The sequence below is a fragment of the Cryptomeria japonica genome, chromosome 6 (genome assembly GCF_030272615.1).
Source record: "Cryptomeria japonica chromosome 6, Sugi_1.0, whole genome shotgun sequence".
NCBI classification, from domain to species: Eukaryota; Viridiplantae; Streptophyta; class Pinopsida; order Cupressales; family Cupressaceae; genus Cryptomeria; species Cryptomeria japonica.
Window position 1 is genome coordinate 316,326,897 of NC_081410.1, and position 15,363 is coordinate 316,342,259.

The window sequence follows — 15,363 nt, forward strand, 5'->3', positions numbered from 1 at the left end:
AAGTGCAGCTGGATACTTTGCCAAAAGGGAGAAAGACTATAAGCGTCATAGCAACAAATGGATTCATGAACCTCGCACTGCGCTTACCAGATGGGCAAAGTTGTATCGATCTGATTTCAAGAATGAGATCGGTGATACTATTACTCTTCTTAGCCGTGTGATGGGATTGGAGCATTCCAATGTTTTTGAACCTTGGATGTACCAATTTATTATGTTAATAAGGCAGTCTCAGCACATCTATTGGGGTGAGATCATCAGTGATGCTTTGTGTGAGCAACTTGCAGTCGTCTCTACTACCTTCACCTTCTACATGAATTCATATCTCGTGTATATTGCTGCGTCACTTAGACATTTCCCAGGTCTTTCCACCAAGGGTGACCGCATGCTTGTACCAGTTTGGGAATACTATGATCAGTTGCCTCTAAGATCAAGTAGGTCTCATTTCAGAAGGGTTCAGGAAGCTTTCTTTGGTCATTATTTGTGTCAATTTGACAAGAACCTGAAGAACAAAAGAGTCTCAAATGAAGCATGGGAAAAGGTGAAAGAATATGGTTGTTTGTTTCTCCAATTTCCAACTTTTACCTACATGAGAGTTGGATCCTATGGCGGGCAGCCTTACATGCTCCCACGATACCCAACAGATAAGATTATTCTCATGGAATTGGGAAGGCAGATCATGGTTGTGCATACACATCAGTCAGTTAAGCACAAGGTTGGCATGGGTATTTCTTCCAACAACCCATTGAAGATTGGTCAATATTCTCTAATGACTTCAATCAAGGCCAGGGCTATGGAGACTGAGTTGCAGGAAATTAGACTCAAACGATTCAAACCTATAGCTGATTTCGATTATCGAGGCATGAAGGAGAAGATCAAGAAGACCTTCATCCATGTACATTGGATAGAAGATATTTGGGTTGATCTCCGTACCAAAAAGGAGATTCGCAAGATGGATTACTGCCGACTCACTGCAGAACAGATTGTGGATCTAAACCTCATGAACGTGCCACAAGGTATGATTGATGATGGCAACGTTCTTGATCCTGAGTTTGTCAATCAGAATGTTGATGAGGCTCCACTTCCTTCTATCCACTGGTCCCATAAGGAAGGCACTTCTATCTTGGATAGATTTTAGTCGGTTCTTGCCAATACCAATATCTGGCTTAAGAATAATGGTGTCAAGCTCATTAAGATTAAGGTTGGGAAAGAAGATGATTCTACAGGTCTTCTTGGACGGAAGTCTGAAATTCAACTAGACAATAAAGAAGGTGCATCCTCTTATAGTACGAGGATTAAATTGCGAGTCAGCCGTGCAATGGTGCTTCCTCCTCAGGAAATAACAATTCAAGGCAAGGAGAAGCCACAGTTGGAAATTCATGTGATTGATCCTGAAGCTTCAAAGGAAGAAACTCAATCTGATAATGCTCCTCAGTCGCTTTCTACAGAGTCCCCACATAATTCTCTTTCTTCACTTCCTATTGAGGTACCCATGTTTCCTCCTGTGATAGATGTGAGCTTTCAATCTGCCCCTTCAGTTTCAGAATATCTTTTCGGAAGATCCTTCATATGTACCTGTGTCTGATATTGATACTTCTATGACCTGTTTTGATGAGTTCATGACATCTTCATCACATCCTGTCGTCACTCAGCAAACTGTGGTGGCTATCCAGACGGACACTTCTCCTAAGGTCACCACAGTTATTCAAACAGAAACTGCTTCTCCCTCTATCCCAGAATCAGAGTTAATGGCTTTACCTCCATGGCTCAGTTCCTTCACTGCAAAGAGGAAGAAGCAGGTGATCTCACCTGATCCCTTTGACTACCAACAGTTGAAACAATCAAAACCTAAAGCTATTAAGAGGGCAAAGACAGTTTCAAGGGTGACCGTTGATGAAAATCGGATGAGAGTGGCAGAAATTGCTGAACCAATATCAGATAAACCAGTTGAAGAAATGCAAGCAGCTGATTATCGGATCACCAAAGTGCAACTGGGTAAACAGACTCATGAGGTTGTCAAGCATGATGCTCAACAAACAGTGGCTACATTGGTACAACAGTATGATGAGGTGTTGACCAAGAAAGATCAACTGGAAGTAGAGAATCAAAGACTCATGGCAGCCATCCAAAGTATTACTCAACCTTCAAGTGGAGAAGGCCAAGTACCTATTTCTTCCAGGGTCAGCGAACCAATCCAAGGTATCGAGAGAGCCGCCCAAAAGGTTCAAGCCTTAGACACCTGGGTTGATCAACTGCATGACTTATGTTCACAAGTCATAAGACAGGCATTTGAAACAATGGTTAAATTGGAGATCATTGAAGATAAGTTGAATCAAATCTTGGGTGCTTTCAAACTAAATTTGGAGAAGGTTGAGGGAAATTTAGTTTCTTGGCGAAAGATGCCTCAACATCAGTTGGGCGTTCTTCAGGTGCATGACGTAATTCCTTCCAGAGTCACGTACATTGAATATGAGGAACTTCTGGAGAACAAATCTCTTGTTCTCAAATCACTCATTGAAGAAATTGATGAAACCTTAAAGTTGCGTGAAGCAGTCTTTCAAGATGTTACCTCCCGTTGTATTAAAAAAAAAAAAAAAAGGCATCCTGCGACATTTTACATCAGAATGATGAGCTGCTGCCCGAGGAAGAAGTTCTTGTAGATCTGCAACTCAAGATTCATGATGAATGGAGAAGTGAGCAATTCTCAGTCACTTCCATTCAAATATTGATTAAGTATCAAACTGAGTTGCAGGAAATCCGGTCAGCATTGGAAAAGGGCAATTCCAGGCTATGCCAATGCCATGATGTCATCGTAAAGATTAGGGTGGTGGCTATGAACACTCATGAACCAGATCCTGATGAATTGCAGAAAGTTATTCAGAAGTTCGAATTGTTCATATCTTCAAGAGTTGCAACTTAAGAGTTTTTTACACTTGTTGTAAAATTTTAAAATTGTAATTTCAGAATTGTAGTTTCCCTTTCGGCGAGTTTACTAGTAAAAACATTTTTGTAATTGCAAGTTGTCATCACTTGCATTTTTGTAATTACTTGTAAGGCAACTACAAGTTGTGTCCGATTAGGACTGTAGTTGGAATAAGTCTTAGTTAGTTAATGAAGTCATAATTAGTTGTTGAATAGGTCTTGGTGGTTGAGGGAATTTCTCAAGTTAGTTAGGATCCTCCCACCTTTTTCTCAAGGCTCCTCTCCTATAAATAGAAGAGAGGGTCCTTTGTAATCTTTATCTTTTGGGAAAGCAAGCAAAAAACTCTGCCAAATTTACAGCAAGAAGTCTTTGAGCTTATGTATGTGAATTGAAGGTTTTGAAGAATAATAAAGAAGGATTACTCAAGTTTTGAGTCTTTGAGCTACAAGTTTGAGTTTGATTCTTTTTATTTATTCTACGCAAAGTGTTTCTAAAGGAGCTTAGTCCAATCTGATTTGAAGTCTTTGAGCTGCAAGTAGAGAAGATTAATTAAAATAGGAAATCTCTAGAAGGAGCAGCAAGTCTTTGAGCTTGCGTCTATTCTTGAGGAAAAATTATTGTTTGATAAGAAATAGCAGCAAGTCTTTGAGCTTGCATTAGTTCTTGTCTTTGTGTTAAAAGAATAAATTATTCCAGTCTTTGAGCTGTTGTCTTTTATTCATTGTAAAATTTAGTATGGCAAAAGGTAGATAGGACTTCCAATAGTCAAGTCTTTGAACTTGACATTATTGTCCCGTCCCGAAGGAAGTGACGGAAGTCTTTGCGCTTTCAGGAAACTTCATTTCCTTTCTCTCATTTTACTTAAAAGTGGTTACTACTGTTCATACTCAATCGCTATCCTTTTCTGTGAAGAGAAAAGGATATTGTCTTTCTTGAAGAAAGAAGGAAGACTGCTGTCCCATCCTGTTTTTATTTCAGTTTTAGTTAGATAGGGGGAGCCTTCCCTTAATTAAGAGAGTTTTTTACTCATGTGCTGTGGTTGAAACCACAATTTTGTATATTTCCCCAAGTGTACAAAATTTTCAACCAACAATTAAATTTATTTTTTAATTATATTAGAATAAACATATATTAATAGAAAACTATTTAAGTCATAATAGTATTAATTTAACATCAAAGTATCAAAAATTCATGTCTCATAGTATTAATTTTACATTTAAATACGTTGGGTTTTTATGTCTACGAGTCTTTCCATGAGTGACTCAGCTGAGCAAATGACCCGCGAGTACTCGCAAGTCTTGCAAGTACTCATAGAGTTTTTCAACTATGGGTGTAACAAACCCTAATTAGGGTTTCTATCTTTCAATCTTGGCCATTGATGGGAATTTGATCTTGGTCCTTCATTGTAATAGGAGAACTATATAAGGCTCTACTTCATTTGTAAAGGTTAATAGATCAATAAGTAAGTTAATAGTTCAGCAATAGCAGATAGCAAGTAGCTAGAGTAGAGTAGGAGGAGATGACAGAAATTGTTGCCAAACTTGTAAATAAACTTCCTTTTCATTGAAGTTATGGTGGAATGTGTTGTTCTTCTACATATTTGCATGGTTTCTTGTTGGATCCTCATGTTAGATAGTGATAATTAAATGAATGGAAGAACTTTGTGCATGATCGATGGTAGAATTCATATATCCATACTACTAGTATTTTGTTGATTGCAAAGTGTCACATGTAGTCAACCAGAATCCTTAAATGAGCTTAGCTTCAATTGCTATTCACCCTTTGATATGCATTGCTTTGATGGTATCCTTGTTGTTAATAGTGATTTGAACATATTATGCTTGCCTTAGAAGATCGCACTAGCTTTGTGGAGATGTTGCTCGCATGTCAAAGCTTAGCTTAGCTGGAGTTTCACCAAAGATTGTCCATCGCTCTTACATTCTAGGAATAGACTAGATTCTCTAAACCCTTCCTCTTTTTATTTATTTTTAATCCAAGTAAGTCAAAGAGAAAACATCACCATATTGCACTATTGGATAGTTAAGTTCCAACAACTTTCAAGCAGTTCAAGTACATTCAAAGTTCAACGTAAGTCCACCTTGTGATTCCAGCAATATCACATCAAAAAACTAAGTCTATCCAAGTGCACGTCAAGCTTTGTGGAGATGTTGCTCGCATGTCAAAGCTTAGCTTAGCTGGAGTTTCACCAAAGATTGTCCATCGCTCTTACATTCTAGGAATAGACTAGATTCTCTAAACCCTTCCTCTTTTTATTTTTTTTTAATCCAAGTCAATCAAAGAGAAAACATCACCATATTGCAATATTGGATAGTTAAGTTCCAACAACATTCAAGCAGTTCAAGTACATTCAAAGTTCAACGTAAGTCCACCTTGTGATTCCAGCAATATCACATCAAACAACTGAGTCTATCCAAGAGCACGTCAAGACCGGACATTTGGAACCTTGGAGTCTTCCAATTGATCACGAAGTTTAGCATTTGGGAGGATTTTGTTCAAGAGAGGATAGAATACTTAGTATTTTATTCTGTGTTGCATGCACTCATAAAACACTCATCAACATAGTACACAATGAAAAAAAAAATCTGAACAAAGTAACCAGCTCTTAAATCCACTGGATCCACGTGTTTTGACACCAAAATATGATGAGGAACCAATTTGAGATGAATTTCCTTTTGACAAAGTGCTGTCCTCCCCTTGGAGCATAAAGTATGCAAAGAGAATGCCATAGAGGGAGTTGATTTTGAGAGGTTGATCTTGAAGACAAATCAGAGTTATTATTGCTTGGAGCTGATTTTGATCAAAGGCCTAGTGATGAAGATAGAACAAACTTTGAAGGAGAGGCACATGAGACTTGGGACAGCCATGGTGACACCATTGAAAGGTATGGAGTTGATTCTAAGTTTTGCCTCCATAATAACAACAGTTCACTAAACTTGCATGGTCTTGACATTAATGAGGAAAGTTGGAAGAAATAATTAGTGGTGTCAGTTAAAAATGAAGTGCAAGCATTATCTAAGTTGGATGACAAGAAGAGTCTTGTTGAAAATCTCATCCAAAAGACACCAAGAGATCAGTATGAACAAATTGTTTCCCTTGCCGATTTGCAAAATATTAAGAAAACAATGGAAGACATGAAATTAGCCTACTTGCATATTGATAGGGAGGTTCTCACAAAAGAGTTGCAATTTGGTTTGTAGGTTAGAAAGAGGTGTTATTGTGGGGCTCCATGTTTGTTTACACCCTGCTCTTCTCTTGGATCAATTCCAACACCTAAACTCTTTTGGAAAACTCTCTACCAACTAGATTGCTCCAGTTACTCAAGATCAAGGCTAGAACTCACTAGAGTAAGTTCAACCATCAAGATATCAAATTCTTTAACCTTCACTTGCAGGGGACTAGGAGAAGTCTGAGATGGTTTACCAACTCCAACCATGTGGTTTTGTAGCTTGTTTCCCTTCATTTCTTCATCACTTTCATAAGTTCCTATTTTCAAGGCCTAGTAGCCCTATGAGCCCATTTTAGCCCTACCTTCACAGTTTTTGCTCATTTGCTCAAAAAACTTCCAAATGACCTCCTAAAAACTTTTGTGATCTGGATACCCATTTGGACATTATTTAAGATTTAGGAGGTTAGATGGTCTAATACGTCCGTACGGGTACAGCCCCCAAAATGGCACTTTTCAAGGGTTTAAGGTTTATGAGCTTTCTCCAATAGGGTTTACTAATCTCCACACTCTGTCACACCTCCATACTCACACTGAGACTCTGCTAGACAACCATCTTCCATGCCAGTCATTTGGCCCAATCACATTTGATCATCCCTGCAAGCAATAATGAAAATAGCAGTCATGTTCCCTAGTCGGGCTATGGTAGAGCTCGCCTAGGACATGATAGTAAATTGCTCCGATACAACTTCTAGGACACAAAAATGAGTATATACACTATACATGGACTCCATTACTTGAATCCCAAAGGCCATTGAGAAAACACGATGGGAATTCAAGTTGGAGCCATTTCTAGGGTATTAAACCCTTTGCTCAAGCCGAGAGCAGTGCAATCAAGAAGATTTCAAACACACCACTAAATCTGTACAATGAAGGAGCACAAGTACTTCTAAAGCACCACAACAATGAATCCTAAACCACCATGAAAGAATAGTACCAAAATCAATCCATCTAGTACAGACTGCTATAAGCAATTTAACAAGTTTTTATGCAAAATCTGGAAATTTCCTCAAATTGTTATTCAAAATTTACTCTTTGGATCTTCCAACCCTTTTACAATCATTTGAAAAGCCTTATATATGCCTACTCACTCACAACCAACCACCCATCGGTTCTCTAACCACCGCTTTGATCATTTTTCAAAAGTTACTTACATTGTTGCAAAAAGTTGTCAAGCAAACATGACAATTTTTGCTCCACAATGCATTTTTGAAACTTGTGAATATCTGCACACTCTAAACCGCCTAGGATGGTTCCCTAACATCAAACCAACATTTCCAAAAGCCTTATGAGGCCTTACAAGGAGTTTTACCCAATTTTGCTAAATGATGCACATTGGCCCAAACTGAGAAAATAAGTTAACACTAGAGACAATCAAACTACAAATAACCTTAAAACACACTTTTGGACCTTCCAAAAGTCCTTTATTCACTCATTGATCCAACTGGGGATCATTCACTCCAAAATTGTGAAAATTCAACAAGAAATCTAGGTGCTCCTGCACCACATATGATCAAAGATAGAGATGTGGCTACCAAGATTGCAGATAAGGCTTTATCTACATCCAAGGAAACATGGGCAAATGTGGAAGAGCTCACCTATTAGCTTAAAGCAACTAAAAACTCATTAAAAAACACCCAAAATGCATTAATTGAAGCAAAAGGTCAGCTTTATGTGGCTAAATAGTTTAGGGAACAAGAGAATGAAGACAGGGTTGAGGAGATTGGGCAATTGGTCAAAGAGCTTGATAGCATACAGGAATTTTTTGATCTAATCCATTGTCTCAAGAAATCAGAAAATGGAGGATTGGATCAGCAAGAGGATTGGGTTGAACATGAGGATAATGATAGCATTCAATTAATTGACAATCCATTGTTCGAGATACTATTTATGTTGGATGATCAAGCACTTTCTGATTACAGCGACATGGGTGGTGATAGTCACAGGGTTTGGGACCCAAGTGAAGTTTTCAGTTATGAGGAAATAACTCAAGATTGGGGTGGTGATTTAGATTGTGGAGCCATAGCTACTGTCCACCTTCCAATCACTAAACATAGAACATTGGTTCCTTGCATGTAGGTGGTTTGTCAAGCATTTCTAGGCCAACAGTGGAGTATCTGTTGGTTGGACTTGGATGGTAGATTTGGCCTTAGCATTTCTTAATGACAGCTGCTGCCTTAGCATTACTACACTGATTTGGGCAGCATTAGTTAATGAGCAGATTGACTTTGAGTACTTGTAGGTTTTATGAAAGCAGGTTGTGGGAATTTTTCATATATGTTTTAGTTAATTCCAACTTCCACATTGGCGAATGATGGTTAGTGCAGTCAGTTCATGAGACTGGTAATCTTCAGAAGATGCTTTGATGACTGCAGCTGGTTGGGTGAGTTAATGTGTTTGGGACTGCCTTTTTGACACTTGGAGATTAAATGTTAATGAGGTGTTTTCAATTTATGACAGCAAAAGGATTCCCAAGATAGCCATATTCAGATTTGACAAATTGTCATCTTCTACATTAGCCACTTGTCAGGGACTGACTTGTATTATTATTGCGATTCCATGATGGGATATGCCAAGGACCATGTTTTCTTGTTGAGCAGATTATTTTTCTTGTTGCCTAGGTTCATATCAAATAGTGGGATTGGAGATGTAGTCCATACTGAGACGCTTTGGCAGGAGATCTTTCATGGTATGGAATTTAGATATTACAAGGATCCCAGTTTGGTTTCGAGGGTGATTACATTTTTGGGTGACAAGAGTCCTAGAATGCACACTTGCTATGATGGATTTACACTTTTAATTAGAGTGGTGCAACAATGACATGGTGGGACTTTTTTGAGATTGACTTGGGGCCTCGGGATTAGATTTGGTTTCAATCCGATTCAATCAAGGGTTTTCAAGGTTGATTTTGCATTGCTTGAGGAAAGCAATCGTTCGGGAGGGTGATGTCCCCATTTTCAGTCACTCAGTACTGTAAATAGCTCCAACTTTCTTGGCGACCGTTAGTTGTGTCAGAGGGGATTTTTGATGTTGGCAATGAGCTTTGTTGATCTAGGGGAATCTTATGACACTTCAAACTGAATTCCAGCTTCCGGTGTGTTCTTCAAGATTCTTGGAGAGAGCATCTATTTATAGCAAGTCACCCGATCGGCCCCAATTTCATTATTCATCATCAACATCACTCCAGTGCAATCAAACTTCAATTCCAATGCTTTCCAATAGTTTGCGCAACTCAAGTGTATTATTGGCTTTAATTTAATTATTTTACTAAGGTTGCTTAATTTAATTAAAATAATTCAAAAGGAACCTTAGTGTAATAGCTCGTTGGAAAGAGAGTTAAAAATTTTAAATGTTGGATGCTAGATAATGATGAAAGTGTCGAGATATTTAAATAATGACATAAATCACTTTTCAGAGATGTAAGGATTATTTAAATTATAAAGTGATTTTTTATTGTGTTATTCGAAAAGTTCTCAGAAAACTTATAAAAGGAGGTTCGGAGAGCTCTTTTGGTATTATGCAGGTAGTTTTTTTTCTACAATTAAACCCTTGTGGTTCTATGGGATCAAACTTGATTCATCTCAACCTTCTTGAGGACGAAAACTCTCCAAGAGAAGATTAATCTTGGTGGTGAAAAATTCCTCCCTGGTTAAAGGCAGTGTGGCTCATTCAAAGTTATAGGATGTGTGGAAAGGAGTTATTGCACGAGAAATATAAATAGCCCTTGGATTGGAAGTTTACAAAATTTGTGAAGTATTTTGCAAACACAAATTTTCTGAGGTTTTGAAGTTATGCAAGCTGAAGTTGGACACCATTTTGATATGTTCTTTACTGGGTGCTTGTGAAGAAAAAGATCGGTCGAAGGTATTGACAACAGTCTGAGGCAGCATATACATTCATTTCTGATCGCCATCCACTCATCTAACTAGGCGTAACAAACACTTAGTGTTGCGCAACTCCATTGGCATCATATGTGTGGGACTCTTGCTGCTGTAGTTGAAGGTTCATCATTTACAAGCTGGAAAATTTTGTGTGAGTCAAGAACATTCTCTTCCAGCCAAGCGAGATACTTAGAGGATCATCTTGAGGCATTAAGGATCACTTTCATTGGGCATTTAACTTGGAGCTGTGGCATGAGAATTAAGGAGGCAAGTTGATGGGGTTTATGGAGTTCCTGTAGGTCATTGGAGTAAGGAAAGAACAATAAATCCTTTTAGATTGCTACCATGGGAATTTCTGTGTAGTAGGGTAGTATTCGGACCTCCAAACAATTCAAAGTCATGGGATCTATTTTAAAAGGTTCAGATCATAAAAAGAGCATGTGGGCTTCTTCACCTAATCTCAAATAGTAATATACAGTATCAGAATTTGTTCTGAGTAGATGCTGATGTAAAATGTCTTCTGTAATGATCATATCTGCAATAAAAGGTCAGAAAATTCACTTCTGTTCTCTCTGTAAACAGATTTTATGTGACAGCAGTTGTTTCAATTACGCATTAATGTTATTTCCTTTGCAAGGAGAAATATAAATAGCCCTTGGAATTGTTATGAGTAACAAACTCTGTTTATCTACATAATTTCAGTGGATTAGATTTTATTTATGCATGGTTTGAAACTATTCAAATCTGAAACACGAAACCTGTGAACAAAATTTCAATAATATAACTTATTTGGCAAAATGTTGATGGACAAAATTGCAAAAATTTAGTGAGGGATCTTACAGTAGGTCTCTAGCAAAGAGATGGTAGTTTGTTTCATGGCAAAGAACCCAAATCTTAGGTTGTGGTTGGCGAGAGTCTAGGAGCTTGTGAAGGACGAGATGGTGCTCTAATCATCAGCATTAGGGAAGCAATGTCAAATTTGTCATATGACCCAGGAAATTTGAGGGGGAGAAAGAATGTGTTTGACATGGCCTAGACTGTTGACAAGGCTTCTGTGTCATCTTTGGTGAGTGGCTCGTATCTGATCCATGATGATATTGGGAAGATGGCTCATAATTCTGCAGTTTTCTTTGATTGGATTCTCCACCACTTGCATGCAACAAAGCCAAGGCCGTCTTGTCTTCAACAGGCTATGGAGGAAATTTCTAGAAGTCTTAAGGCGGTTCTCTCGAAGGATGCAGCAGTGGCCTTTTATGATTATTCTGATAGCGAGGACTTTGATGATGTTCAGAAATTTCGGAACCTAGTAATTTTTGTTGTCATTGTGCTCCACAAATTGTTTGCTCTAAATGTGAATATAAAGGTTTTGGCATGGCTGGCCTTACCTTTGCAGAGAGAAAAACCTGCAAAACATAGAAATTCAAGGGGATTCATTAAACGTTGTCCGCCCGGTCATCACAAGGCAGGCACCAAGCTGGAAGTCAGCCATGTGGCTGGACGGAATTCGAGCAATATTGCAAGATATAGGATATTTTACAATTAAGAATATCTATAGGGAGGCAAACTTGATGGATACTTCCTTTCAAATCATGCAATTCATCAGATGGTACAATCTATCATATCAGATAATCCATTGGCCTGGAACGGACTGGACTTTTCTGAAGAGAAATGACACCAAATCAGAAGTATTGGATTTACTGCCTCCATTTTCTCGTGTGAACAATCTCTTCCAGCCCCTGGCCCAAAGATTCAATCAGATAGAAATGACTAAGTGACAGCTAGGGGTATCGTGAGTCGACCTTTTAAAGGCATTGGCTGGGCGAAGCAACACAAATCATGGAAAGCTCATCAACGGAGAACAATGGGGAGTTAAAGTTCATCTTCATCCTTGAATGCCAGTGAAGCTGTAAGCAAAAGGATAGCACCGAACAGATAAAGGAGGTCTTTGTTTGCAACGGCGATTTGGAGGAAGAGGTGGTCCATAATATCATTGGTGACAATTTACTTTATGAGCCTCATTCACACAACGCAAAGCTCCTTGATTGTTTTGTTTAAAATATCGCAAGGACCACCAACAATTATGGCACCGCCGAGATAGCCATTAACCGCTTAGTGGCTCTGACCCTACGAGCTCCTGCTGTGAAAGCGTTAAAAAGGATGAAAAAGGATCTGATCAAAAGCTTGGTGGCAAACGCCTTCAGCATTGAGGTGGCAATTAAGAATGATGGCATGGTGGACACCATTGTGGTCATGAGGGACTATTTGGAAAGGAAAAATATGGAGACCTATGAATATATGATCAGTGTAAATAGAACTATGTTTACTCCTAAGCAGTTGGAGATATCCTAAGAGGTCATTCAGGCCATTAGAATTCTAGTTTTGTCTCTCTACTAATCCTAATGTAAATTTTCCTTTGTTTTTAATGAAATGGGAGCTACCTCCTTGGTAGCAATTTGCCAAAAAAAAATAGATGTTTCAGTATGCATGGGCCTATGTAGTTTGCCTTGTCATTGAGTAGTTTAATATACTAGTTTTTTGAACAACTATGCTCAGGCCTTGTTTGTTGTATGTTGGTGGGTTTTGAAGGTTTTGTGTTAAGACTATGTGGACTGCTTCTATGGTCATGGTAACTGACGAACATGTGATGTTGGATCCTTTTTTATAGTGGTTCCTGGGTTTTCTAGGTATAAAACCATTGAAAAAAGTCACAAGGCAATTGTTTTATCAAAAGTTGGGTTTCAACACTTGAGTTGGCACCTTTTTCTAAAGCTTTTCTCTTAAGGAAACAATTGAAATGAAATGAAATTATATTAATATATTAAAACAATCAAAGTTGTTGGTTATAACAGAAAAGTAAGACAGTAGAAAGCCCTAGGTTTTGGAAAGGAACTTAAAACCACAGAACTAAAATATTATGCATGTAAATACAAAAACATGGCTGAAGGGAGAAAACTCAAAGTATGTGTCTGATTATGAGTACAGATAGACATGTGAGTGGAAGACCCCACAATGAAATACAAAGATGATCAAGACCTACACCAGGTTTGGAGGCCAAGACAAGAAACCAGCAATAACACATATCAAGAAAAGGAAATATAATAGAATACCTCTTCTCTAGATACTTTGAGAATAGGCATTAATGGACTTAACATGCTTACGAACAAGGAAGCCTAATCAAATACAGGAACACATATGTATAGCCAGCCTCTACTAAGGGCCTAAGGGCAATGAATTTAATTAAAATCAGATTATTTATCTGGTTAAAAGCCCATTAGCAGCTCCTAGATGAGAAGAATAAATACTTGAGAGAGTTCAAGGGTTTCCACAGGGAACAATAGTCCTATGTTATTTTCTTGGTCATTTTACATCTATAGTTATTACTTATTACTAGCTCATAACTATGTACAATAACAAGTATATGATCTAATCCATGTACAAGAGGCTTACTGCAAACCATGATTTGATTGAGAGAGTACTTGTGCTAATAGAAATTTATTTGATTGTTTTATTTAGTATAAATAGAAGCCAAAAATGAGTTAATTGGAAAAAAAAACAAAGAGGTTTGTAATCAGCATAAATTTATATTTGTTAATACTATGATACTTGTACAGCAGACTTGTTTTGTTATCTAATTGTCAACGGAAGTTAGTAAGTTATAAACAGTTACCCAATGGTAATTGTCTAACTGACAACTGTTGGCCCTTAAGATAGAATTGCTGCAGTCAACGGAAATAATTGATTTTTATGTTTAGTCCTCTCTGAGCTCTATTCTCTGTAATAAAACATTACCTTCAATAAAGCATGAATTGTGATATTCTCATATGCACCAGTTCTAGTACAAACTGTTTCTTTTATTTGTAAAATGTTGCAATGATAGTGTAGCATTTTAATACTTACAAAGTTTACACAGGAAAACATAATCATTTCAACAATGAATAAAATGAAAGGATTTTCCCATACTTACAGCGACAATAAACAGTTGCTCAAACAAATCAGAAGGTGCAATGTCCTCTAAATAGCTTAAGGTGCTTTCACTGCAATAACCCAATTCAAAAGCAATCACTAAAATGTGTCCAAGTAAAGGCAATCAAAGCCATAGATATCACCACAATCAGTTACCCAGCCAAATCTTCATCAAATAGTGGTGTCTGTTTAGCAGCGGGGATTGGTTTTGCAGATTCCCATAGCTCACACCATAAGTTGCCTTGCCCAAGACAAACATTTATATATTAGGTCATCTTTGAGAAAGAACACAAAACAACATTACTACTAATTTTCTGTCAATTATTACCATGTTAGAAAAGTTCATATGTTTTAAAAGAAGAAGAGTTCATTGAATTTTAGTATTTCAAAAAAATATTTAGAAGATTCAAAACCATGAAACATTGATTTAGGCATATCACAGCTAAAGAATGTGAAATAACAGGACAGGGCATATGGCATCATACAAGAAAACTAAAAATTGAAATCAACAAATATTTCTCAGTTCTAATCAACTGCTTAGGGTATTTAAAATACCATGATATTTTCTGTATTACTACAGTTATTTGAATAAGTGTAATCATAAGGATTTTGTGTATTTGATTGAATATAGAAGGTTATCATGTGTTAACAAATTATATTAATTTTATTAACTAACTAATGTTTAAAATTCTGTATAAAGTAAAAATAATTTAAAAAGGAAGTCCAGTTGGTACCTCTGCCCTAAGGTTGCTGCAAAATTAATTTTGATACAGAACCTCAGGGCAAACCAGGTAAAGAAGTGCATGATTGTCTCATAAGGGTTGGAAAGAGCACCTTTTTAGTGAAGGCTATGAATACAAAGAGGCACCAATAATGAGGCAAAGTCTATAATAGCACTTGGGAAAGGAGGGTTATTTCTATCACTGTAAAAGAGGGTGATTTTCTTGAAGGAGATCCTTACTTTTCTATAGATGCAATAACAAAGGTGGCTACCCTAAGCTGGAAGGTGAAAAGCATTCTCAACAAAGCCAAAAACATGACATGCACTCTTTCAAATCACCAGATATAAACGCTGCTAGTGAGAGGAGAACAGACAAAAAGACCTTTGGGAATACCAGCATGTACCAAGATCCTCTTCAAGAGTTGCAAGGTTGATGAAGAATTATATATTCCTTTTATTTATATTGTGAAATTAGCTGATTTTTTTTTTATCCTAGGATATTTATCATGTCCTCTGTTAGGTCAGAAAGAATTCCATTGGAAAGTGTGATACTCTTCCCAAATAAATTTCCTCATTATGAGATTTAAAGGATGGCATGTGCCACACAGTCTGCAGTAATTTGAAATGCCAAGTG

The 15,363-nt window shown here is 37.5% G+C and overlaps 1 protein-coding gene across 4 annotated transcripts in view; it reads right to left on the reverse strand.

Annotated features, from left to right (window-relative positions):
• The window catches only part of LOC131043965 (uncharacterized), a 195,237-nt gene that overhangs the window by 82,800 nt on the left and 97,074 nt on the right, over window positions 1-15,363 (reverse strand). For all 4 annotated transcript variants that reach the window (XM_057977245.2, XM_057977237.2, XM_057977229.2 and 1 more), the window contains 2 exons: window positions 14,165-14,249; window positions 14,010-14,079 (listed from right to left, as the gene is read on the reverse strand). In XM_057977245.2, the coding sequence (XP_057833228.1) occupies window positions 14,010-14,079; window positions 14,165-14,249 (155 nt within the window). The remainder of the gene's footprint in view (window positions 1-14,009; window positions 14,080-14,164; window positions 14,250-15,363) is intronic.